Source organism: Puma concolor, chromosome C1, assembly GCF_028749965.1.
Source record: "Puma concolor isolate L17-30 chromosome C1, mPumCon1.1.hap2, whole genome shotgun sequence".
NCBI classification, from domain to species: domain Eukaryota; kingdom Metazoa; phylum Chordata; class Mammalia; order Carnivora; family Felidae; genus Puma; species Puma concolor.
Window position 1 is genome coordinate 43,857,443 of NC_141674.1, and position 27,885 is coordinate 43,885,327.

At 39.6% G+C, this 27,885-nt stretch overlaps 1 protein-coding gene and 1 pseudogene across 4 annotated transcripts; both read right to left on the bottom strand.

Moving 5' to 3' along the window:
- Positions 1–27,790, bottom strand: TMEM59 (transmembrane protein 59). Of its 4 annotated transcripts, none has more exons than XM_025934989.2 (9): positions 27,522–27,790; positions 23,468–23,500; positions 22,372–22,477; positions 20,297–20,391; positions 17,184–17,336; positions 15,302–15,383; positions 14,406–14,490; positions 10,219–10,327; positions 1–647 (listed from the first exon to the last, which is right to left on the bottom strand). In XM_025934989.2, exons 1-9 carry the CDS (start codon positions 27,708–27,710, stop codon positions 492–494), a joined length of 1,008 nt encoding a protein of 335 aa, XP_025790774.2. In that variant the 5' UTR covers positions 27,711–27,790; the 3' UTR covers positions 1–491. The 4 variants fall into 4 exon arrangements, with proteins under 4 accessions (XP_025790774.2, XP_025790775.2, XP_025790777.2 ...); XM_025934990.2 differs by having other exon boundaries at positions 14,406–14,487; positions 27,522–27,789; XM_025934992.2 differs by lacking the exon at positions 23,468–23,500 and having other exon boundaries at positions 14,406–14,487; positions 27,522–27,788.
- On the bottom strand, positions 2,180–10,212 carry LOC147578025 (heat shock protein HSP 90-beta pseudogene; annotated as a pseudogene).
- Positions 27,791–27,885: the final 95 nt, after the last annotated feature.

Genomic DNA, 27,885 nt, shown 5'->3' on the forward strand with positions numbered 1-27,885 from the left:
TTATTCAAATAAAATTTTAATGACTTCAGTCAATACAACTGAAAATGTAGTGTCATAAAGGGCATTTCCTGCTAAATTTCAAAATACAGCTTGTGGGCCATTTCTGAGCAGAAGCATCAAATCCTACCGAGTATTCAGTTTATCAACTAAGACGACAGATACTATCATGGTAGGAGGAGGGGAAGAGCAATGATCAACTCACACAATTTGGCTAAGAAAAAAAAAACAACAAAACAATGTAAATAATAAAATAGCTACAGATATTAGTAAAATAAAAATGCAATCTCAAATATCTGTCTCTTAAATTACTAGAAAAGAAATTACAGATAAAGTTACAGCAAATACAGTCTTCACAGATCTGGGTAACTTTATTTGCAGTTTATAGTGATTTTTAAGCCCTATATCCAATGAAACCATTTTTAAAAGCTCTATGAGGAAGGGAAATTTAGATGTCTATTACCCTTTACTTTAAAAAAGAAAAAAAAAAAAGCTTAAATTTCTGAATGAGCAAGATTCACTTTTGCAGGTAGAGGCCCTGCTTCTTCATGGTCTTCAGCTTTAGATCTAACAACCACAAGAGAGGAAGCTGGATATCTGTTTAGCTTTTGTTCGTTCACAAATTCCAAGTCACCATAGATACTCAGCTTCTGCAAAAGAAAATCAATGCGTATTACAATAGTTAAGAACCTCTCTGAGTACATCCTCAAATAGTAATTTAATCTACAGGTATTTGGTAAAACAAAAACAAAAACTCTACCGACATCCTCAAGAATGAAGAATGCTTTTACTCAATGTTACTGATAAGTGATTCAGCTCCCAATGGATGGCCAAAGAAAACTTTTCCACATGTCCCAGCTTAAAATACATAGAGGTATAGCGACTGAGTATCAAGAAAAATTGCTCAGGTTTCAGTGGACATAAATCTGACTTGCTGTGGCCTCCTTAAACCCCAGAACTAACAGGTGCTAATTTGCTCTGGGGCACGGCGAGAGAGATACTTTCACGACCCTAATGGCATTTAGACCTTGAAGCAGTGACCAGGACCGGTTTCAGTGATCTCAAACATCCACATGGAAGAAGCTACCTAGAACAGGGTAAGTGTAAAATGTGTGCAGAGAAATGAATGGGAGTATATGGACACTCTGTAACCAGCAGGTATACTGATTTTGTGACTACTCTGAATTCTCAAATTCCAATTAAATATAAGGGTACAACAGAGAACTTTTCAAAAGTGTTAATTGATAAGTTTACCATCCAAGTATCCTTTATGAAAAACAACTACTTAAGAAAGTACTCCAGCAAAATAAAAGAATTCAAGAAAGCAAAACACACCGAATACAAGAAACAATAGCAGTTGAGATGACTTAGAAAATGAGAAGAAGGCTAGAACAAAACAATAAAAGGTTCCATTAAGCAGAGATATTTGGAAGATTCTCTTGGGAAAATTTTAAGTAATTCAGGTTTACATTTGCTTTTATGTGACTCTAATCACCACTGTATTTCGTTCTATTTTGCATATTTACATAATCATATAGTAAATGCTATCTACTGGATTTTAATGTTTTTAATATTTTTTAAAAGTTTTTATTTATTTGAGAGATACAGAGAGAGTATGATCAGGGGAGTGGCAGAGAGAGAGAGGAAGAAAGGAGAATCCCAAGCAGGCTCCATGCTGTCAGCACAGAGTCTGACGAAAACTCACAAACTGTGAGATCATGACCTGAGCTGAAATCAAGAGCTGGAAGCTTAACCGACTGAGCCACCCAGGCACCCTATTTTTATTTTTGAGAGAGAGCGAGCGAGAGCGAGAGCACACATGTAGGGGTGGGGGGTGGGTGGGAGGAGGGTCAGAGAGAGAGGGGGACAGAGGATCTGAAGCAGGCTGTGCACTGACAGAGAGCCTGATGTGGGGTCTACCGAACCATGAGATCATGACCTAAGCCAAAATCGAACACTTACCGACTGAGCCACCCAGGCGCCCCTGGATTTTAATTTTTCAAACTAATCTATTAGAAAAGCACAGAGGGATATATAAATAATTAATATTTACATTTTATTGTCAAGGGTCATGATAACTAATGAAAACTGAGAGATAGACTACGGGAAGAAAGGAGAAGGTAAGGAAGTATGAGGAGTTCAAGTAAATCACTAGAAGTATACAAAATTCAACATTACAGGGGCGCCTGGGTGGCGCAGTCGGTTAAGCGTCCGACTTCAGCCAGGTCACGATCTCGCGGTCCGTGAGTTCGAGCCCCGCGTCGGGCTCTGGGCTGATGGCTCAGAGCCTGGAGCCTGTTTCCGATTCTGTGTCTCCCTCTCTCTCTGCCCCTCCCCCGTTCATGCTCTGTCTCTCTCTGTCCCAAAAATAAATAAATGTTGAAAAAACAAAATTCAACATTACAAAAACAAGAGCATGGAGAGACAAGGTGAGGTGGGACAGAGTATAAGTGAACCAAGTTCCTCATTCTTCAGTAGGAAGACCTTAGATGATGTCTGAAGTTGATAAAACAAAAAATGGAAGATAAAATAGAAGATCAAAGACAAAAATAAAAATGGAAGATAAAATTAAAAAGTGGCAGCTACTTGGAAAAATTGTTAAACTATTAACTGGTTTATCTGAGAAGTGAAGAAAAGGAAGACAATTTAATTCACATGCATTATTACTTCTACAAGTTAAAAAGTAAATTAATAAACGTGTATTTGGGTTTTAGGCCTCGTTCTGCCACTAACCAGTTATGGGATCATGGATAAGTTACTTAAATCTCTCAAACTCAGTTTCTTAACAGAATTTGCATTTAAAAGCTGTGGCATTTACACTGTTTTCTGATTTTCTGACTCTTATCAGACTTAATACTTCAGAACAGCACGGTTTTTGGTCTTCTTTAAGTTAAAAAAATAATGCTTATTACAGTTTTTAATTTTTTTTTAATTTATTTACTTTTAGAGAGAACACAAGCAGGGGAGGGGCAGAGAGAGAGGAAGAATCCCAAGCAGGCTCTGTGCTGACTGTGCAGAGCCTGACTTAAGGCTTGAATTCAGGAAACTACGAGATCGTGACCTGAGCTGAAATCAAGAGTCTGATGCTTAACTGACTAAGCCACCCAGGTGCCCCCTTATTACAGTTTAAGACATATTTACTCTACTTCCCAGGTCTTGGAAGCCTTTATCATTCCATCTTGATCATAATATTCTCAATTGTATCTCTAGTGCCTTGAACAGAGCTTGGCCCATATCAAGTTACTCATAAATGTATGTGATATACTAACATGAATGTTATTAGGAGTCTTCTAAAAGCCTTTTTTCTTTGTAGAAAACTGCATCTTATTTTGCAGTTAGAATTCTGAACAAAATAAACAAAACCCCCCACAACATACATCCAAACCTAATGTCAAATGTGGGAAGAAATAGGGTTTGAGGCCCTTAGATACTGCCTTAGAAAGACAGGAGAGGAAAAAACCCACTAGGTATCAGCAGAGGGAACGAGGTAGCCCAGAGCCACTCAGGGCTACTAGGAGAGCCATGGGGACACTATGCTGAGGGCACAACTTCTGCAAGCAGAAACTCCTCATCTACTTTTTTTTTTTTTTAACGTTTATTTATTTTTGAGACAGAGAGAGACAGAGCATGAATGGGGGAGGGTCAGAGAGAGAGGGAGACACAGAATCTGAAACAGGCTCCAGGCTCTGAGCAGTCAGCACAGAGCCTGACGCGTGGCTTGAACTCACGAGCCGTGAGATCATGACCTGAGCCGAAGTCGGACACTTAACCAACTGAGCCACCCAGGCGCCCCCTCATCTACTTCTTCCACACGGGAGGCATCCTCGTCACCCTCAAGGGGAGGCTCTCATCAAGAAGAGCAGCACTGGGTTCCTGTGCTGCCACTTCATCTGTATCAATGCCCGGGCCTAGTTTGACCATGAGGTAGAGACAGCTGGAGTGGGCCTGGGGATCCTCAAGTGGCAGGCCAGAAGACAGGAGTGGAGTTTCAAATACCAGCGCCACCAGATCCTTGACAACCTTATCATTCTTATGTGCCTCTGCCTTTTGGTGCAGTGTCTGCACAATGGGGTGGTCAGTGTTAAGCTCCAGGGGCTTTCTGGCCATCCTACTGCCCATTGTAGAGTTACCCCAAAGTGCCTGGGATATGATCTGTTCCGCGTTAGCTAAGTGCATTAGTCATAATGCAGCAGGGTGAAGACGTAAGCCTACTGGAAACTGTCACCTTCTTATCCAAGATTTCTTTCATGAGTTTGCAGAGGTTCTCAAACTTGGCCTTACTCTCCTCCATTTTCTTCTTCTCTTCATTCTCAGGTAGCTCACGCCCTCCTTGGTAACAGACCAGACTTTTCATATCAAACTCCTTGAGCTGCTACGTGCAGTATAGTCAGTAGGCTTGGTCATCTACCTTGAAGCCCTGCTTCCACATTTGCTCCACAAGAGCAGAGTTGACAACCTGCTCTTTGTTCTCACCAGTGATGTAACAGATGGACTTCTGGGTCTCCTTCATGTGAGAGACATATTTTGACAGAGAACTCACCTCATCTCTAGACTGGGAGGTGTGACAGTGCAGCAGCTGGGAAAGGAGTTGTCAATTAGTCAAGTCTCGAAGGATTCCAAGTTTTAACTTTTTAGAGATTGGCTCATACAATTTCTTATAATTCTCCTTGTCTTCTGCCAGCTCAGAGAAAAACTCAAGGCACTTATTGACAATGCTTTTGCAAATGACCTTCGAGATTTTGCTCTACTGCATTCTCCGGAGATGTTGAGGGGCAGGTACTCAGAGGCAACCACAACCATGGATGAAGTTGAGATACTCCCATAGCAACTCATCACAGCTGTTCATAATGAACAGATGGCAGATGGAGAATTTGTTATTTTTCTTTTTACTCTTGCTTTCGAAGGTCAAAAGGAGCCCAACAGGGGATGAACAGCAATGCTCTGAGTTCCAATTCATCTTCTAGAGGTAAGTGCTTGATTACCAAGCGGTCTTCCCAGTCATTGGTAAGGCTCTTGTAGAACTCTGCATATCAGGTGGTATCATCAGGTTTATGGTCCAAATGGGCTTAGTCTTGTTCAGTTCTTCCTGACAAATATATTTCTCCTAAGTCTTATTTTCTTTTTGTTGTCCTTCCTGCTATCATCCTCCTCATCTGAGCCTACATCTCCAGTCTTCGGCTTCCCCTCATTATCCTTATCTTCTTTCTCACCTTTCTCTTCCTCTGCCTCATTATCAATGATTTCTCTCTCTTGTTCCTTCTCCAAATAAAGGGTGATAACATAACCTATGAACCGTGAGTGCTTCTTCACCACTTCTTTGACCTGACTCTCCGAAGTACTGTGTCCGGTCTTAAAGTAGAGGATCACTTCGGTAGCCTAGCCAATGGGCTCACCATGGTCTGCATGTACAGTGAAGGAGCCTCCAGCAGAAGATTCCCAAGCATACTGCTCATCATCATTGTGCTTTGTGATCACAACCACTTTCTCTGCTACCAGGGAGGCAGAATAAAAGCCAACACCAAACTGTCCAATCATGGCGATGTCTGCACCAGCCTAAAGAGCCTCCGTAAATGCTTTAGTACCTAACTTGGCAATGGTTCCCAAATTACTTATGAGGTCAGCTTTGGTTATGCCAGCCTGTGTCCACCAGAGTCAGTGTTATGTTCCTTGGGACTGGGATGTCAATTTTCAACTTTTTAGCACTGTCCAACTTGGAAGGGCCTGTCAGGCTCTCATAGTGAATCTGGTTCAAAGCATCAGAAGCATTACTGATCAACTCCCAGAGGAAAACTTCCTTGTTGGAATAAAAAGTATTGATGACAAGAAATTAGAATCAGGCAATTTCTGCCTGGAAGGCAAAAGTCTCCATCTTCTCCACTCTTGGTACACTATCTCAGGCACCATAAAGGAGAAAAGCTACATGCACTACAGACCAGGGCGGGCAGGGACTGTGTCTGGCTCACACTCTGCAACGAGGCTGCACAGGAGTTGCTCAAGAGAGATAAAACCCTTTCTAACTGACCGCCTGAAATCAGAGTATTACGATCTTGAAAAATAAGAAAAAAGGAAGCACACAGATGGGAACACTGAACAGCATCTATATCACCATCTGTTGCAACAGAAAATTTCCCTCTGATCTCTAGGAATGAAAAATCCAATACTGCTACATCCTGATCTCACATGTCAAGTTTGACCTTCCTGACAAGGGCCACTATGAATGACGACTCTTTATCTTAAATGGATAGCTCAACAAGAGAAAGCGTCATGCCATGAAATTTCAAAAATGACATAAAAACTGTGAAATAGGAAAAAAGGAGAGAAAAGAGAATCAAAATCTTTATAAATGACACTGCTTCAAGATCAACCAAACAAATGAAATTCTTTGCCAACTCTTTCTGGTCATTATAATCAAATGATAAATGATGAGTACCTACTATGTGCAAAGCAGGCTAAAGATAAATTATTACAGAGCTTTCCTAAATAAGAAAAACAAAGCTGCTCATAAGTTTCTAAGACCACACTCTTGACCTCTTAACCACAATTTAAAGCTTTGTTGTAGTGACCGAAAAGGAAGCTTTTTATATTTCATGTTTGAGCTCTCAGATACCAGATCAGTACTGAAGAGAGACTCTCAGCAGACTTAAGATTTCCTACAAACACACAGGATTATATATGTAAGTAATTTAACAACATGTAAGTAACATGGCTCACACGTGAGTTATACTTGTGGAACTTAAAATGAAGTCTCCTGTTACTATGGAGAGGGGTCAGAAATAGTTTGTGTTTCAATAATAAAATCAACAAAAAGGCTTTATGAAAGTAAAGTTTTAAAATAGGTGGCTTTTGGCCAAGAAAACCAAGTAATTTTTCTCGTGCTAAGTTTTCAGCTATTTTTTACAGTAAATAGAGGAACAAATACCAGGGACAGAGATATTTTGAAACAAGAAACAAAATATTAACAATACGTATTAAAAATTATTATTATTAAAAATTTTTTAACGTTTATTTATTTTAGAGACAGAGAGAGCACAAGTGGGGGAGGGGCAGAGAGAGCCAGAGACAGAATCTGAAGCAGGCTCCAGGCTCTGAGCTGTCAGCATGGAGCTCGACACAGGGCTCGAACCCACAAACCATGAGATCATGACCTGAGCCAAAGTCGGACGCTTAACCGACTGAGCCACCCAGGTTTCCCAATATTAAAAATTATTTGTGCTGAAAAGAAATCTGCTAAAATGGAAACACCATGATAGTTTTGGATGGTGACTGACTTTTTTGTTTCTTTATACATACTTTATAAATTTCGACAGTAAATATATGCAATTTTTATAATGAGAAAACAATAGTTAAAACTACATTATTACTTAGCCAAAGTTTGGATTCGCATTACAAAGTAAAGCCTAAGAGCAGAGAATCTAAGCGGCTGTTTTCCACACGTTTTTCTAGAAAATCTATTTTCTTAGAAAAGCACAGGTCCTTTGAAGATGGAGCCATAATTTTGATTGTTAAGGATATGCAGTAGAGTTCTAGAGAGGGGTGAGAAAGTAACATCCATATGGCAGGTATCTGGGGGGAATATACCAGCTGCCCACAGGACTCTGCGTGGTGCTGATGCCTTAGGTTTTATGATCACAAGCGTGTGGGGGCATATGTGGCAACAAGTGAGGTGTTTCCCCAAAGAACTTGGAAAACAGGAGAGAAAATTTCTCACAGAATTAAAGCTATACAATCAAAACAAAATTTATCAGAGCAGAGACAACACCTGAACAAAAGAGAAGATCAAGAGTCATCTAAAAGGGAGGGAAAGAGCCCCAGGTCTATAAGATGTAACCAAAGCCACGATGAGAAGCAGTCATCTCCACTAAGTCAAGTAAGGCGATAAGAGAGGAAAAACTATGAAATGTCCACCTATGAACTGTTTAGATAGGAGAGAATTTGAAGATCCTGGCGCAAAAACATGAACCACGTGGTCTGGGTGGTATCTATCTTCCTAGTGTCAAAGAGGTCCCATGGGGAGATCAGTCCTGAGATGAACAACATAATCAACTCTGCTGTTTATGATTTCAGGCTAACTAAAGACACTTCAGGGTACTAGCTTTGGAGTCAGATTCCCCGGGTTTAAATTCTGGTTCCACCACTACTGGTAGGTGACACTAGGGAAATTAAACACTCTCTTTTACAGTCTTCCTACCTGGGAAATGGGAATGATAACAGCAGCCATCTCACAGAGTTCCTGAAAGGACTCCATGTGCCAATTCAGGTAAAACACCTAGAAGGGTGTCTGCGAGAAAGTGCTCAACGTCAGTCAGGCCTGGGAACCAGGATCCAGCTTGTGGTGGACTTACAAAGTACATTCTGCCTGAGGCCAGCCATTCAGTCCTTCCCGGCAATCTCCAGACCAATCTCTATGGAATCTTGGGGATTCCAGACCAATCTCTATGGAATCTCTATGGGGAGTAAGGAGAAGGAGCTGTGCTGACATACAAAAAGCAAGGAACGAAGTGCCACAGGGTGGGTGGGGATCAACAAAGATTTAGTAATAGAGGTTTGTAGCTTTGTTGTCACGAGGGTTTAGAGAGAGCATGGGGCAGCTCTAAAGGAACAGGCCAAGGCATTCCTATGTTACATAAGTAATTTCGGTTTTATCAGGAATAAAAAAAATGAGTAAAATATGGACAACAGAACTGAACAAGAACACAAGTAGATAATGTAGCCAGAGGATGTTATTAGTATATTCATATCATAAACAGATGAGTTCTATAGAAATTTACTCATTCTCTAATACTTCCACAGTTCAAGGTTCTTCCTAATCCTAACTTTATTCATTTTGTTTAATTTCCTAAGTTCTTTTAATTAAGTCAATTCCTTACAGTCCGTCACTGACAGCTTATTCTTGCCTGTACTTGGGAAAATTATCCATCCTCCTCTCTCTGCTAACCTATACCTTACTAGCCATTTTCCAAAATTCAGGTCAAGACCCCCATTATCCAAAAGCCCTCCCTGACAATCTCCACACAGACTGTGCTTTCCTTAACACTTTATACGTTTCCTATTTGTGCCACCTTATTAGCCATGGGAAAGGTGGTATGTATACAGGAAAAAAAACAGGAGTCACAAGTCAAAAGACATGAGCTGAATTCCAGCCTCAATATTTTCATAGCTGTGCAAATCCAGGAAAGTCACCTAGACTTTGTAAGCCTATTTACTCATCTACAAAATGGATAAGAAAACCTGCTCGAGAGTATTGCTAGACATAGAAGATATGTGAAAATATTTTGAACATTTTAAAGAACTCTAAATGTTAGTTACCAACATTATCCTGTCCCAGTTTCTAGCTGCTTGTATCACACAGTATCTTAACAAAAAATATGAAATATCATAATCATTACTCATGTGTAACCTTATATTAAATAAAACCTATCTTTAAAAACTACCTTTCTAGTCTATTCAGATAAGGCTATTATTGTTCAAGCACCATGGTAGGCACATCCTAACTATTTATTCGATTCTATTTTAATTTCTCTTTCTTCTTTTAAGTCTTTTTCTATTACACTTTGGAGGCACAGGAAAACTAAAGTTTCTTTCAGTTGGATTTGATGTCAACAGACATTATTATTCTCTACACAGTCACATAAATAACTTTCTTTTCTTGAAAGCTAAGTTGAGTCACCAAATTATAGCCTTTTCCGCAAACAAAAATCCTTTACACAGTTAGGTTTCTTGGGCCAGTTAAATTTTAATTACCAAGGAAGTCACAATCGTCTTCCACCTCTGTCAGGGTTAGATTACAGCACTCAGTAACTCAAAACCAAATACTCCAGCCATGTCACTTCTAAAGCAGCAATTCCTGCTGAACATCTGTGGCAATTAATTTAAAATTTTAAGTAGTTCTACAAGTCTTCCTTCTTACATATCACCTTAGAAACTGGTATCACCAGGTTCTCTCTATGCTCAAAAAACCAGGGAAAGAGAGAGACACCTTACTCAAACCAGCCAACATATGTGTCACTCTGGTAGCATCACAGAGCACTGGGAACAGTGATTCTTCTGCTGCAAACCTGCCATTTCCATGGGTGCCGACACGCATCTGTGTTATTAAAACCACCTAATCTCTCATTCCATTAACAGAGAGGCCTTGTTCCTCTAGTTAACAAATAAGGCTTTCAAAACAGTAAATCATATGGCTCATACTTCAAACGGCCAAAGGGCTGGAATTAAATTTACCTCAGAGGGAACGTACTGCTCCACAGCCGTGGCAACAGTTGCACAACAAATCCAGAGCAGTACCATCACCGAGAGGACGAGAGTCGTGGTTAAAATCCATCCAGAGTTACTGAAAAACAAGTTAGTCATGTTAAAATTTCCTAATGTAAAAAGAAGGAGATTCTTAATAATTAAAGGCAATCAACCTGATGTATTTAGTTTAATAATACAATTAAAACTTCACGGGGCGCCTGGGTGGCGCAGTCGGTTAAGCGTCCGACTTCAGCCAGGTCACGATCTCGCGGTCCGTGAGTTCGAGCCCCGCGTCAGGCTCTGGGCTGATGGCTCGGAGCCTGGAGCCTGTTTCCGATTCTGTGTCTCCCTCTCTCTCTGCCCCTCCCCCATTCATGCTCTGTCTCTCTCTGTCCCAAAAATAAATAAATGTTAAAAAAAAAAAAAAAAAAAAAAAAAAACTTCACATGTACTACCTTTATTTTTAATTTTTCCAACGTTTTTATTTATTTTTGGGACAGAGAGAGACAGAGCATGAACTGGGGAGGGGCAGAGAGAGAGGGAGACACAGAATCGGAAACAGGCTCCAGGCTCTGAGCCATCAGCCCAGAGCCTGACACGGGGCTCGAACTCACGGACCGCGAGATCGTGACCTGGCTGAAGTCGGATGCTTAACCGACTGCGGCACCCAGGCGCCCCTGTACTACCTTTAAAACTATTTGTTAGATTTTTTTTTTTTTTTTTTTTTAAATTTTTTTTTTTCAACGTTTATTTATTTTTGGGACAGAGAGAGACAGAGCATGAACGGGGAAGGGGCAGAGAGAGAGGGAGACACAGAATCGGAAACAGGCTCCAGGCTCCGAGCCATCAGCCCAGAGCCTGACGCGGGGCTCGAACTCCCGGACCGCGAGATCTTGACCTGGCTGAAGTCGGACGCTTAACCGACTGCGCCACCCAGGCGCCCCTAGATTTTTTTTTTTTAAAACATTTATTTATTGTTGAGAGAGAGCAAAAGTGGGGGAGGGGTAGAGAGAGAAGGAGACACAGAATCTGAAGCAGGCTCCAGGCTCTGAGCTGTCAGCACAGAGCCCAATGCTGGGTTCGAACCCATGGACCAATTTACAAAAGCGCATCTATTATGAGACATTCTGTACCCATTATAGCATACCTTAGTAAAGAGATAGTTAAATTTCTCTTATGTTTAAAATATCATAAAATTGGCCAGTTACAAGAATTAGCAACTGAAGTTTTTTCTATAATTGACCTATTGTTTGCCAAACAATAATAAAAACAAAAGTCAAGCTATTTTTAAATATCTAGTAGTCCAGTTCTGAATAAAGTGATACTTAAGGCAGGTAGTCTGATTTTCACATCTGTGCTCATCCGATACTGCCTGATAAAAGGTCTATACTTACCACTGTAACCCATTTACTTGATGGTTTGCCAACACTTGAACATGCTAAAGAAAGGTATGCGGAGTCACTGTGTGTGGGCAAAAGAGGTGGACACTGAAAAATGCACTGCATCTAAAAGCAGGGAACGTCTATATGATGTTTTAAGTATTCCAATTTAGCAAGATAACAGTAGACAACATTTTTCATGGAAAAAAAACAACAACAACAACAACACCCACTTTACATATCCCGGCCCTAACCCGAGTACTAAGGAATTTCCTTCCACGAAATGAGAAGAATATACTTGATATCTGAATTCTAGTGACAACTAGTTAAGCCAGAAAACAGGGGCTCAGTGTACAATCAATCTGCTTCTTCAACTTCCACAATAAAACGATCCTACAGATTCTCAACTATCTCTTCTCTCTTCTGTTCAGGAGTTACCACAGTTCTCCAATCTGATCTTCTATCCTTCACATAGAAGCCTCTTCCTAATACTTAGATTTGATTACTTGCCTGCTCCTATCTAGTTCCTGTCCACCTGGTTTGGTCAAATCCCCGATTCTCCTGACTCTCCATACATAGTAATACACTTTATGTATTTAGTAGGAAGCCAGCATAACTGGAAAAAAAATTAAATCTGCTACAACTAGCAAAACTCTCTATTCATTATTTAAGACTTATTTCTATTTCCTTTGTCAATCCTCCCTTTGAAGGTATATTCCTTGTATTCTGTATATGAGAGATGTGTATGTGTATGTGATACACAGCAATCACCACTGTTGACGGTTTGCATGTCTGTCTCTACCATATTAGACCTGAGAACTCCATAGAGTCAGAGACTGAAATTCTTTCTTTAGGTTCAAAGTCCCTAACACGGTTCTTGGTACACAATAGACTCTTTGAGAAGAAACGGCAAGTGGAAAAATGAGTTGACCTCAATTTCCATTCTAGAAGCTAAGGGTACCTCCATAACAGCTATACAGTACAATAAAAAGCACTGCAGTGAAGAGCCAGATTCCACTGACTGGCCAAGTGATCTTGCATTCATCATGGAAAACTCATGACCCTTTAGAAAAGACAACTATAGCAGAACAGGACAAGTAAAAGATGTAGGTTTAGAAAAGCTAGGTTTGAACTTTAACATAGTGGGTATATATAACCTTAGGGGTGGGCAATTCACCTCTGACCCACCTACTTATCACAGTGTACTGTTCTAAGAGCCAAATGAGCTCACTGAGGGGGGGAAAACATTAAAAAAAAAAAAGAGTATTTTTTATTAAAATGTAGAATACTATTGTAATTCATGTTTGTGCACAGAAATTTCTAGGCATTAAAACTCTAGCTATAAAGTTACTTCTTTCATAAATTAAACATTTACAAAATTACTTCTAAAATGTTAGATTTAAAAGAACTACATGAAATATAATGATAAAATGCTAAAGAATGTGTCACCAATAAGCTATCAGGTAGTATATTATTGAGAATAAGCTGTAACTCAAGATTAGGTGATTACTTAGGTTTCCTAAGACCAGCAAACTACAACAAAGATCCTAAATATTAGAGAGAGGAAAAATTGCCCATATTCTGCCAAGGTCCAAAGCAGGTTTAGAGATGAAAGGAAGGGAAAATTTAAAGTTAAAGCCCCATTTTCTTACCCAGTCTTTAAAGAATTTGGTAAAAGGTATTAATTTTTAGGTGCCAAATAACCCTACTGATACCTGACAAAACCTGTCGAGAAACTATTTCTATTGTAAGAAATGACAGAAGTGGACAGTTTAACTACTGCAGTGTTACACTTGAGACAGAACAGCATATACTGGAGTATACACACCGTGAGGGCAGGCATTGGTTTACCAAATGCTTTGTCTGGTGAGTAGATGATTATCAGTAAGTGCTCCAGGCCACTGTCTTTATCTTTTTTTTTTTTTTTTTTGGAGGGATGGAGGTGGATATAGGGGGAGAGCTCACATCAGAACTCTATGGAGAAGAAGCATACGTATTTTTTTCATGTTTTTATTTATTTTTGAAGGAGAGAGAGAGAGACAGAGCATGAGTGGGGGAGAAGCAGAGAGAGAGAGGGAGACACAGAATTCAAAGCAGGCTCCAGGCTCTAAGCTGTCAGCACAGAGCCCCATGTGGGGCTCGAACTCACAAACTGTGAGATCATGACCTGAGCCGAAGCCAGGCGCTTAATCCACTGAGCCACCCAGGTGCCCCAGATGGCTATGTAGATAGAAACAAAATCCAACCCCAAACCATTCAGACATACTTTAAAGCTTATTTTAAACATCTGGAGAAGCACATTTCTTAACATAATAAATCAAGGAATCTTAACAAGAACAAAAATGCTTTGGTATTGTGAAAAAAACTACCTGCTTGGGTTTTATTACAGTAGTATATTACCTTTTAAACAAACTAAAATATCCCAAAGTACAAGTTTGGTAGGAAAAGGGTTTTAAAAAAGTTTCTTACTTTTGAGCAGCTTGTATAATTTTATTTTTTCATATTTTACTTATTTATTTTGAGAGAGAGGGAGAGTGTGTGTGCGCACGAGTGGGGAGAGGCAGAAAGAGAGGGACAGAAAATCCCAAGCAGGCTCTGCGCTGTCAGTGCAGGGCCCAATGCAGGGCTCGATCTCATGTACCAGGAGATCGTGCCCTGAGCTGAAATCAAGAGGTGGATGCTTAACTGACTGAGCCCCCAGGTACCCCAAATATAATTTTAAAATAATAAAAAGGAATGCATCTGCTACAAGCCAGATTCTATCTCCTCTACATATAAATAAACAGGAATACGTACAGAGAGAGACATCTTAAAAAGCCATCACTTTCTCCATCTTCAAGATAGTTTCTATGTGTTTGAGAACTTCTCATTTGCAGATCTGCTGAAATAACAAGGTACAATTTATGGCATCCTGTATCCCAAGGGCTAGCCTCAGATGACTACCCGTAGATACATTCACTGTACAGACACCCAGTTGTTTTTATAAGTGTAATCTGATACGTTGATAATGAATGCAAGTTCCTCCGGCACATTAAAAACCAAATGGATATTCTACCACGTTATGGATTTCCTATTTTATTTCCAAATTCTTACTGACGTTGCTTTCTGTTTAATTACATTCTGTTTAATTCTAATTACAAAATAATTAGAAAATTAATTAAATCAGTATCTAAAATAAGGTATGAGCCAGTACATTTTAAAAGGTGAGCTCAGCTTTAGGTTGATGTTTTATATTCCTGTAAGTTAAAATTTATTTCTAGTCTAAAAGTAAATAGAACAGGAACTCACACCTTCAGGCTGATTTCACTGTTTGGTTAGCATATTACGAAATATCACAATATCTTACTAGTTTATAGTCAAAATATCCTTCAAAGCCAATTACATGTTTTTATACTATTGGTTCTCAAAGTGTGATCTCCTGACCAGCAGCATCAACAAAATCTGGGAACTTGTTAGGAATGCAAATTCTCAGGTCCTATCCCAGATCTAGTAAATTGGAAACTTGGGAAGTGGGGCTCAGAAATCTGTTCTAACAAGCTCTCCAGATCCTAATGCAAGCTAAAGTTTGAGAACCACTCTTTAAGAGTTATTTGTTCACTTTCTACTAGTGTAAGAATAATCATACAACTAATTCCAGACCACAACCAGATTTGCTAATGTTGTTATCCCAAGCTACTGGAAATAAAACTTACAGGACATTTTGCTTAGCGACGATTCTTTCAAATTTGTAGGCTCTTGCTCCAACTGTGGTGCATACTGGATTTCTGGCTTAGACTAAAATGATAATGAAAGCAATTAAGCCATTTGTACTTCTTATGCTTTTCTAAGTAACAAGTTCTATAACACATCATCTGTATAAACATTCGAATTGAGAAAAAGTAACAGAAGTATGGTATAAAAAATAAAACACATTTACCACAATATATTTTAATTGCACTTCCTAAACATCAGATCGAGTGCCTTGCAAAGAAACAGACAGATTTCTGGCATCATCAAGTATCTAGTCAGTTTAACTTTCTGACAACATTAAAAAAATTAAAAAGCAGGGACAAATGACAACATACTGCATTAAATATCATACCCTGCAAAAATGAGTTCTAATTCTAGTTGAAAAAAGAATAATTTAGCAGGCTGCTGAAATTTTGGGCTACACTAGTATTATCTCTATTTTTCTCATCTGAAACATTCCATTCTTCCCTCAGTATGAGTAACTCATACATTATAGCTAAACACTCCATACTTTACATCCTCTATGGAGCACAGACCCCCTGGAGTGGGGGTTTCTCCATTGTAGTTACACTTGATACAAAGAAACAAAGCTAATCTCACATCCAATCAGGAATGAATGAGGGCTCTACTCTCACATTCAACTCAAGCTTTAAAAGCTAATTAGCTTTAGGACACAGAACTTATTCACAAATTTAAAGAGAAAAAAGTCCTTTTGTGTTTTACTTATTACCAAATTATGTACAGAGGACCCAAGACTCAGGATAGTGCTAAAAATTACATGGTAGCCTTACAGTGAGCCATTCTATTAGCAATATTAAAACGTTTACTTTATTACATGGGGTAAAGTGCCACAACATAGTTTGTGGTACATTTGAGGAATTTAAGTACCAAATTAAAAGGAAGATAGCATCGGGGCGCCTGGGTGGCGCAGTCGGTTAAGCGTCCGACTTCAGCCAGGTCACGATCTCGCGGTCCATGAGTTCGAGCCCCGCGTCGGGCTCTGGGCTGATGGCTCGGAGCCTGGAGCCTGTTTCCGATTCTGTGTCTCCCTCTCTCTCTGCCCCTCCCCGTTCATGCTCTGTCTCTCTCTGTCCCAAAAATAAATAAACGTTGAAAAAAAAAAAAAATTTAAAAAAAAAAAAAAAAAAAAAGGAAGATAGCATCGTAGGGTGTGATATGTGCCTGAGAGCGAAAAGTGACCTGTCTTAAGTCTAATTCTGTTACCTACTGGCAGGGTGATCTTAAAAAGTTAGACTATTTCCTTATCAATAAAATAGGGATAATACAACCTCAGGAAGGTATGCAAAGATTTGAGATAATATATGTAAATGCCTAGTACCTAAGAACCTTCAAGAAAAGCAGCTATTATCATCACATCACATGGTAAATAATGAGGTAGGAGAAAAGTTACTTCTCTAGGAGGCAATATGCTTCTTTAACAAGCTCTTACAAGAATTATGAGAAAAAGCACTATAATAAAAGCTAATAATTATGTCATATTGCTTTTCTTTAATATCCATATGTGATATACAGACATGCCATTATTTACATTCAAAGTATATTTATTATTATCTCTCATATCTAGTGGTTTCATTTCATCAATTTAACCACTATAAAATTTAGAAGACTCAGAATTCTTGTTAGATAAGGATCAGCGGGGCTTCCACAGGCTTCCAATGGGAGAAGAGTAAGTCACACTGTGCCCTGATGGCCAATGTTTTAATGTAGGTCAAATTAGTAATTATTATTTGATGATGTATATGGCGCTATGCCAACACATTCATTTAAGACATATACATTTACTCTTGTCAGTATTTAGATGAATCTATGAAGCATAGTCATTACCTGGAATATCACTATTTTTCCATCATCAGCTTGAAGATAGAAAGTCCAGGAAGAGGTTATGAAGCTCTGTGCAGAGTCCATCATGTCACTCCAGAATGACCTTACCAGAGTTAGAGGGAAAAGTAGATGCATTTTTGGCATCAGGGACATGAGCTTCAAAAAAATAAAATAAAATCATATATTATTTTTATATATGTATATTCAAGAGAACAAACTTAATCAACATTCCTCAAATCCTGATTGAGACAGAGAATAAAAAGTTAAGTGATTCTACTAGCATTAAACTCTTAGTTATCTATGCAAATTAACTGTGATAAAGCTTAATATCCCAGGCTACTTTATCACCAAACACACATATAAACTACCTGTCACCTCTATCAGGCTTTTGAATTAGGTCCCAAAATACATTTTGGAGAATCTTAAGATTTGATTAAAAAAGGATTAGCAAGGACTCAAGAGATAGAAGGGGGAGGGAGAAATTATACCATCCTCATCTTACATGTTTTCATGTAAAATAAATCATTCTAGGGGCGACTGGGTGGCTCAGTCAGTTAAGCATCTGACCTCAGCTCAGGTCATGATCCCACCATTTGTGAGTTCGAGCCCTGCATTGGGCTCTGTGCTGATAGCTCAGAGCCTGGAGCCTGCTTCAGATTCTGTGTCTCTCTCTCTCTCTCTCTTCAGATTCTGTGTCTCTCTCTCTCTTCAGATTCTGTGTCTCCCTCTCTCTCTCTCTCTCTCTCTCTGCCCCTCCCCTGCTCACACTTGCATGCACTTTCTTTCTCTCAAAAATAAATGAACATTAAAAAAATTTAAAATAAATCATTCTACAATGAACGCTGATGGAAAAGGGGAAGGAAAAAAAATCAATCAAAAGAATATATGCATAAAATGTAAGACATCTGATAATAGGGCAGGGTGAGGGGAGTATTTATGGGCTATATATATTCAGCTCCTAATATATAAGCTACTCATTTTAACATTAATTGGTTTCATGTCCTCATTCCCCCAGTTCTGACTTCTTTGCTTATTTATTAGCAGCAGTGGGCCCCTCTAGAGCACGAGTATGAGATACCATTTGCTGAACTCTAGAGATAGCTTTCGTTCTGCTGTATTTCAAGAGAGGCATTACGGGGTGAGAGATCAGTTTTTAGAATCAAAAGACCTATATTCATGATCCAATTTCCCCACTAATAGCTGTGAAATCTTTCATTGATTAATTCACCAAACAAGTATTCACTGAGATTATAAATTTTAGGATATCAGGGACCATGTGTATTTTATACATCAACGTACACCTGTGTTTAATCTGTGTAATCTATATAGGACAGAGGTTAAAAATAGGGTAATACATGTATATGGAGAGAGGCACCTAACCCAAACCAGAGTGAGAAGTGGTTAAGGCTTCACACAGGAAATGACACCTGCCCTGAATCAAGGGGATTCAATAGAAGGATGGAGAGTAGAAGAAACAGAAGCACGTAATAACTCATCGTACTGTAAAAATTAAGAACTGTCCACTACGTATACAATTAAGAGAAAAAAAATGACTCTTAAAAATTAGAAAACATGTTTAACATTAATCATAATAAGAGAAACATAAATTTAAACTACCTTAAAAGTGGTACATTTTCAGGAGTCGGGGAAGGGGGGAAGGAGGAAAGGAGTGGGTATGGGATTTCTTTTTGGGGTGATAAAAATTCCTGGAATTAGATAGTGATGATGGTTGCATAACTTTGTGAATATACTAACAACTATTGAATACTTTAGAAGGGTGAATTTTATAGTATGTGAATTATACCTTGAGTTAAAAAATTGGTAAAATTCGGGGCGCCTGGGTGGCGCAGTCGGTTAAGCGTCCGACTTCAGCCAGGTCACGATCTCGCGGTCCTCCGTGAGTTCGAGCCCCGCGTCAGGCTCTGGGCTGATGGCTCAGAGCCTGGAGCCTGTTTCCGATTCTGTGTCTCCCTCTCTCTCTGCCCCTCCCCCGTTCATGCTCTGTCTCTCTCTGTCCCAAAAATAAATAAACGTTGAAAAAAAAAATTAAAAAAAAAATTGGTAAAATTCCACAAAGAGCAATTTTGCTCTATTTCTCAAAATTAAAAATAGATACCTCTTACTCAGCAATTTGACTGGTTTTATTCTATTCGTATAAATGTGCAAAGTAGGCAACATCGCTTATAAATGAAAAAGATTAGAAACAAGGTACATTTCCAAATAAGAGACTGCTTAAATAGACACATCTATAATGGATTATGCAGTTAAAAAAAAAAAAAAAAGAATGATTAGACATTCTTTGTGTATACTTGTATTTTAAAAAAAGAAATATCTGTTTCCTTGTATATGCATAAAATACCTGTCTTGGTAACACTTGCTACATTAATGGAGAAAAACTGAATGATTAAGAGATACAGGGGTACGAGATATTTCACTACATACTCTTTTTACCTTTTGAGTTCTTTACCATGTAAGTATATTTCCTCTGAACAAATTTTTTCCAGTATGTTTGGAGGACAGAGTATGAGGGGTGGGGAAGAGAGATGACTTAAGAGAGGAAATCAGGAGCCAGGCTGTGATAAGTGGTTTGGACTTACTCCTGTACGTAATGGGAGGTACTGGTACTGAAGAATATAATATAGGAGAATAACATGATGAGAGTTCCATTTAGAAAATAAACATCTGAACAAAGACTAAAGGATGGACTAGAAGCGGGTAAAGTGGGAAAATAGTTTGGAAGCTTAGTAATACAGATGAGAAATAATGATGATTTAAGGAAGTAAGGCAATGGCAGTTGGGGTGGAAAAAAATGACTCTGAACTATCAACTTCTCTGAGCCTCAGTTTTTTCATATGCAGAATGGGGATAATATAGTGGACCGAGAGAAAAAACAAAAGAGATTATGGATGTGAACAGAACTTTTGGAACTTTTAACAGTAAAGCATTATACAAAAGTAATTATGCAGTTGAGTTTTCTATTTGCAAACATACAATTTGTTTGCTGAAAACTAATTATAAAATATAACACTAAAATAGTATCAAGTGGGCGATAAACACTTCAATACAAGTCAGTGCAATTTAAGCAGGCAATTTTGAAAGGCAGTATTGTTTCGTACTTGTTCTTGTCTCAGTTCAGCGAATGGCAGCTGATTCTGGCAACCAAGATGGCAAGCATATTGCTCATCAGATTGGGAATATGCTTCTGTACATGCTGTAAGAGAAAAACAGTCAAATTACAAGGAAAAAGAGAGAGAGGAAAGAAGAAAAGGAGAAAGAAGGAAGAAAAGAAAAGGGGGAAGGATAGAAAAGAAGGGACTTGGCATTTTATATAAAAATTTCTTATACTTAAAAAGCACAATATGAATTCTCAAATTTGGTAATAGTAGCAAATATATTATTGTTAATAAACCCCATATCTTCTACCTCTCACATGTCTGATGTTTCGGGTATAAATCTACTGATTACACACTCAGGCTCAGGCTATATGATAACATTCATAATAAGGGAATCCTCACAGCTAAGGCTGTAAAGTGGAAAAAACACTGGTCTGGCATAAGTTTTGGCTCCATACACACTTGGCTGTGTATGTGACCTGGCCTGTGCTGTTTAACCTCTCCAACTATTGACTTCTATATTTTTAAAATGGAAATAGCATCACCTACTTCATGGAGTTGAACAAAACAATATATTTTAATGATCGACACAAATGTATGATATTACTGTAAAGAATTAGATCACTTCGCTAAGAATCAAGGGTATTCCCACGGCAAGGAAAAACAAAACAAAGCAATCAGCCTAACACCCTAAATTCTGAGAAACTGAACTTAGAAAATGTTCTATAGTAGGATTCTGAAGTTGAAATGAGTATATACCCTCTCATTTAGCTCACTAGAGCCATTTCTTTCCTGTGACAAAGAACACTTTACCACTATAACAATCTTTTATTTCTTTCCAACCCAGTCATGCATTTGTAATATACTTCTCAAAGGTGTTAGATCATAAACTGAACTGCACTAAGCAAACAAAAAGATGGCCAGTTAGGAGACTGAGCCATAAAAAGTAAGGTTATGATACCAAGGAGACTGGATAGGAGTCATGGCATAGTGATAGGGAGAAGAGAGGTACTTCCTGCTACACTGAGGAAACAGCATGATGTAATGAATGGAGAAAATTCCATTACAGTTCTTTAAAAAGTTAAATGTCAGTTTTGTCTCGATTACAGGCTTCTTTTATTAAACACATCTCTTTCAGCAAAAGGTAAAAACAGTGGTTTAAGAGATGACAAAGACTTTGGTTACTTCTTTTATCGGCATGACCCACAAAGAATACACTATTAAATAGTGAGTCAAAGGCCTGATTCAGTAAAAAAAAAACAAAAACTTGGAGCTAAATTAACTGGCCTATGATTGAAAGGCTTTGGAAAATTATACTATCCACTGAGAAGGTAGTGATGAATTATGAGAAGGGTAATTACTACTGCATTTAAACCAAATGCTTGGTTAAACAAAGGTGTCCTATCCATAGTACAAAATAAATATTGTCTCAACAAACAGAAGTATCCCCTACTTTTCGGAAGTTCATAGCTATTTTTGCTAACCAAAAGAAATCAAAAGAGGATTTGTGCTTTTCAAAAAAGAAAGCGAAAACAGCGTCCAGCAAGTGTTCCGTAGTGAGCCCCCATAGAGGCAGCGCACGCTCAAGCAGCAAGAGCGGCACCACCAACCTCCTTCCCTGGGAACTACGCTCAGCATCTCAGCGTCAGGCCACCATGGCTTTGAACTGTGTGAGCATCTGTGTTTTATCTTGATTTATTTTGTGCATCCGTTAGCAAGATGTGTCCTAAAGTATCAGAAAAGCCTAAGAGAGGTTATTTTTTGGGTCTAAAAGCACTCAAAAATTTTTCCATGTAAATTAAGGGGAATTGCTTTGCTTTATGCCATTGTGGCTTATGAAAGGTTTCATAGGAACACTCTACTTTCATACAGCGGGGACTCCTACAGATGAAATTTAAAGCCCGTGAAATTTCTAGCAGCTGCTGCTACAACTCTGACTTCATAATAATTAAAATATGCACGAAATTAGTTTAAACAATATGCTTGCCATTTTCTGAGGAAAAGACATAAAGAGCATAACATAACCCAAAGAAAGCAGAATGTTATATATTGTTGATATCATTAGCATAGCATCTTACCAGATTCACATTCCATTTTGGTCCGATTTAAATCAATTCCATCATCCACAAATTGACAAATTGAAAACAGCCTGCAACCTCTCTGACATGCATACAACTCCTCTTCCTAGGGAGTTCAAGAAGAAGGAGGATTACCAAAAAATAAAACAGTACTTTTCTCTCAGGGAAAAGAAGGTCAAAAAGAAAGCAAAGTTAGTAGGGTTTATTATAAACGGTCCAATAAAATTTTATAACTGAAAGAAATATGATAGGAGCCAGGTGATTGATACCCAAGACCTTTGCCATATAAAGAGGCTTTAGTTTCTTATTTTAAAAGTGACACCCAAGAAAAAAGCCTACTGGGTAAAAGTATCACCTTTTTCCAATATTCCAAGGTCACATTTTATGGGGAAAAAATTGGAGATAAAAACAACAGTGACATCATCAGAAATTTAGCAGAGGTGGAAATGAGTGAGCAAGTACCTTAGGATGAATAGCATACTTCTGCCACATAAATATTTATACAAATCATCAGGCTTCTCAAGAAAAAGTAGTATGACTGGCTTCACATAGCAAATAGTGTCATAAAGGCCCCCACAAAGTGAGGCACACAGCTATAAAAATGTTTACATGAAAGGGTTATTGAAACTTGGCTTACTTTAACTGAAAACACAAACGAGAGCAACAGTGTGGCATATGAGAAAGGCCTTTAGGATCAGCCAGACCTGGACTAAAATCCTCTGGGTGAGTGATGCCGCCGAAGTTACTTTACCTACTTAAACCTCAGTTTTCTCATCATAAAAGGGGATAATAGCTATAAATGATCTCCAAACCCCTCAACAATGCTGGAAGATACCTATTCCTAGTATAGTGGCTGGGACACAAATGGTTCTCAGTAAAGGGTAGTAGTGTTAATCATAACAGATTTTTAAAACAAAACAACGGTTGTAGGCATCATTGTATATCTATGGGAGCTCAGGACAGGGTAGATTTTTCATTACCAGAAAATGTTAGCTGCTTAATAAGACTAATGATGTCTTCGATAGGTTTTTCTTAGAGGAAATATATACAGTATTTGAAACAAACCAGTACATGTGGGGGAACCCCCTCAACTTACTGTGTGATCCACTGTGTACAAATTGGCAGGCACCTAATAAGGAAGCAAACAGCATGTGCATATACCAGTTAGCAACCAATGAACACAAAGGTATGCATTTCTTTCCAGTAGAAGGATCAGTAAAATTTATGCAGCAGCAACAATCCATTAAGAAGAGATGGCTGCAGTCTAATATTAAGCAGTTGTTATCAGACGACTTTGAAGGTGGCATATACTTGGACCTCGGTTCTAGCTGCATTTACTGTTAAGGCGAAACTGAAAGAATTTTAACAGTTAAGATAAATTTCATACCTGAGTAGCTTTTGCAGCTTTGGAAAAGTGGAAGAATTCTCTTACGTATTTGGAGTACACGTTTTCTTATATTGCAGAGGAAGCCTGAGCTCATTAGTAGGAGCTATATTGCATGCCATTTCATTTTCAGGTATGTTTTCTTTTGTTAAACCAAGCCAATAAGCCCTCCAGTCCCATTTTCAAGGGAGTATGGCATGATGAAAAGAGCCAGGGTCCAAGAATCGGTCCTGGTTTGAAGCTCAGCCTCACCACTTATTCTGTACAATCCTGGGAAGGTGACAATTTCTCTCACAGTCTCAGTTTCTTTGGTTGTAAGCTGGGGACAATACTCTTGAATCAATCTTATGATGGGGATTATATATTTTATATCCACAATATCATGAATATTATGCTATACTATCTAATAAATAGACACAACAATAATATATTCAACGAGTACCCACAATGTGCCAGGCACCATGCTAACACCTAAAGTATTATACAATATCCAGCACAGAGTAGGTACTCAGTCGGTAGCTATTAAGAATCCTATCCCAGGGGCGCCTGGGTGGCTCAGTCAGTTGAGCATCCGACTTCGGCTCAGGTCATGATCTCACGGTCCGTGAGTTCGAGACCCGCGTCGGGCTCTGTGCTGACAGTGCAGAGCCTGGAGCCTGTTTCGGATTCTGTGTCTCCCTTTCTCTCTCTGACCCTCCCCCACTCATGCTGTCTCTCTCTGTCTCAAAAATAAATGAACGTTAAAAAAAAAAAAAGAATGATATCCTTATTCCAACTAAGTGTTTCATGTACTACATAATATTATTGTTCTAAGTAAATATTTCATGCTCTATGTATCTCAAATTATTGGCAAACTAATCTAAAATATATCTCCTCTGATTTAGAGCACAAGGAAATGGTGCTCCCCACCAAAACAAATACCAGATAAATAATTAGAAGGCACTTCAATGATACTATCTATAGAATATATACATTTTCTTTCCCAGAGCTAAGTCGAGCTAACTATTCTCATTATTCAGCACCACTGATACTATAGGTACCAAACGGGTTTTATGACATATAGCAGAAGAAATAACTACCTGTTGTTATCTGTTAGGCACTGTGATAAGAGTGCCACATACATTATCTTTAATCATCACACCAGCTCTGCCAGGTGTCAGGGTTTTGTTTTTGTTTTTGTTTGTTTTTTTACAGCTGACAAAATGAAGTCATGAGAAGTTAACTGATCAGCAAAAACACACAGTAAAAGTGGAGCTGGGAATGGAACACAGGTTTATATGGTTCCAGAGCCCCCACTCTGTTTAAAAACGACCAGGCTGCACGGGATGCCTGGGTGGCTCAGTTAGTTAAGCATCTCACTGCGGCTCAGGTCATGATCTTGCAGTTCGTGGGTTCAAGCCCTGGATCAGGCTCTGTGCTGACAGCTCAGAGCCTGAGCCTGCTTCAGATTCTGTGTCTCTCTCCCTCTCTGCCCTCCCCCCGCCACTCTCTCAAAAATAAACATTAAACAACAACGACAAAAAATGACCAAGCTGGTTCTAATTAGTTTTGTTGTTAACATAGGTCTCTCCTATTTGGATCCAGACAAATGACACAATTGCACTGCTGAGGAAAGTGAAATGGTAACTACATAGTAATTTTAAAATAATTACTTACAAACAGGTCAAGTGTTCTACTTTCTTGCAACAAATAATTAATTCTGAAAAAGAGTCATTAAAATGACCCTATCTTCCAGTTGCACATACCAGACTAGAAAGGCTATGTGAGCTTCTAAATTCATCTCATTTCTGGTAACACACAAGGCTTTTTCCTGAACTGCAAAGCACAACAATTCAGAGGGCCAACAGAAATCAGTGAAGTAAATTAAAAATTTTAAATATAACTTTACTAATAGAAGGCAGCACATTGTAGCCAGTTTTAGGACTGAATTCCTACTACTCCACTACTTCTTGGCTATGTGGCCTTAGACAAGTCACTTAACCTTTCAGAGCCTCAACTGTAAAGCCCTACTTTGCATGCTTGTGAGAATCAGGGATAATGGGTGTAACTCTCTCATCACACTGGCTCACAGAGAGTAGGCAGTTAATAGATTTTAAGTTGATCTAACATACAGGGAGCCAGATGACTTAGAGTTCCTGGTGAGAACAGCTTTAATAAATAAGCAAAAATGACTTACAGATATCACATCAATTGTTAAAAATTGTTAAACTGTGGATATTATAAAAGTACCTGAAGTTTCCAGAAATGTTTCTATTACTTAATTACTCTCCCAGCATTCTGGGTCACACTACAAGTTTGCTAAGAAAAGCTCAAAAAGGGGGGGAAAAAAAACCACAACCAAACACTAGGTTACAAAATAAGTCTCCGCCCAATGCCAGGCCAAATCAATATTAGTGAGTTTCCTCAATCTTGATGAGAGGTTTATAAGCAGAGAAGAAAGTAATGTGTTTAGGGGCAGTACACACTGATTTAAGCCTGGAAGTCAGAATTTCTCATTTCTCTCTTGATTGCTCTATTAGTGTCTGACTGAAAACTTTAGGGTAATCTCTCCCACACTTTTTCTTGAAAACTGATAATCCTCATGCCATGTAAAATCCTGCAGTAAGCAAGATATAGGGGAAGTGAAAGCATTTAGAGCTTTTCATTTCAAAGACCTGAAAGTATTTTGCCAATAAGAAACATCCTAAACTTCAGTAACCCTGTCCTCATGGTCACTTTGTAGTCTGAGAGAGCAAACAGGGCTAGCCACACGGTAAAGCCAACAGCACAGAAGAGATGAAGGGAAAACAAGGAGAAAAAGGCCAGAAACATGAGCAAAAGCTCTTATAAAAAAAGCAGTGGGGGGAGGGGAGCATAGATCCAAAATTACATATGGGAAAGGGTGGGGAGTCGCCACGCAATTGACCATGTCGAGTAAACAGAGTTCCTAAACTGAAAAAAACAGCTTGAGGAGTGGAATGGAATTAAAGGAAAGGCATCACAGACGGGTGCACAAGGAGTGAAAGCTGGGTCACTCCCCTCCGTAAACTGGGACCCTGACCCCCCCCCACCCCCCCGCCCCAGGGGCAGTCTCATTTCTATACTCGCACCACAAATCCCCCCTGTCTTCTGCATTGAACGGTTACGTTCTTTGAATGCAGAAACCTAACTGCTTCTTCTCTAAGCCATCCCAAAGCCCTAGTGGCAGCGTCCTGCACGCAGTAATTCAACACAAGCAGAAAGCCCTTCCTGGGCGTCTCACCACTCCTAGGGCTGACTTAATACGTTTCATACCACAGTGGAATTGTCTACTTGTCGGACTCCCAGAACAGACTGTGCGCTCCCAGCCCGGAGAAGCGCTCAGTAAACATTGGTTACGAACTAATCTTTTGTGGGTTTGCATATCTGCTCCTCCCCCGCGACCGTCCCTTAAGCTCGTTGAAGGTGAAGACCCTGCATTAATCATCCATACCCTGCATTAATCATCCATATCCTCCTCCCCAGCCGCCTCGCAAGCTCCAGAAGAAAGAAGTCCTGTCTTTTTCATCTTTGAGTCCCCCCTCCCCCCAGCCCATATTATAGAGTAGATGCAGCACAAACTTCCCATTAATTACAGCAGGAGAGGGGTGTGGGGTAGAATTAGGGAAGAAAACAGGAGTTACACAGGTGGGAGACAGAGGTTGAAGGGTGTGGGTTCGACACCCAGGTTCCCAGAGCTGACAGATGTGCGGGAGAGCGGAGATGGGCAACCAGGGGAGGGTTGTAGCCCGGTTCGGACGGGCCCTACCTTGGGGTAGGTATGCAAGGGGAAGGTCAACTGACAGGCCCGGTGACAAGACGCCGTATCACCCAAGATCGAGTCAAACGCTTCAGCCGAAGCGGTCCCCGAGCCTCCGGCCAGGGCCATGGTCAGCAGCAGCAGCGGCGGGAGCCCCAGTTGGGCCCTGACCCAGAGGCTCCCCTTCGACGCCGCCATTTTGTTTCCCTCTGTCACAGCAGCTCAGCTTGTTGCTGTTTTCTTTTCAGGTTTTCCTCCGCCTTCCGGGGCCAGCCCCTTCCCCGCCCCTCAGGCCGCCGCTTCCGCCTCCGCCGTCTCCTCAGCTCCGCCCTGAGCCCACCCCGCGCCCCGAAACTGCCGCCTTCCGCCCCAC

Excerpts from the sequence above, each read along its gene's own strand:
- TMEM59 (XM_025934989.2), bottom strand. The coding sequence starts at position 27,710 with ATGGCGGCGTCGAAGGGGAGCCTCTGGGTCAGGGCCCAACTGGGGCTC. Across the intron at positions 22,478-23,467 it reads TGTACACAGTGGATCACACA|GAAGAGGAGTTGTATGCATG; the intron begins GTAAGTTGAGGG and ends TGAACTCCCTAG. Across the intron at positions 648-10,218 it reads AGCAGTACGTTCCCTCTGAG|AAGCTGAGTATCTATGGTGA; the intron begins GTAAATTTAATT and ends TTTCTTTTGCAG.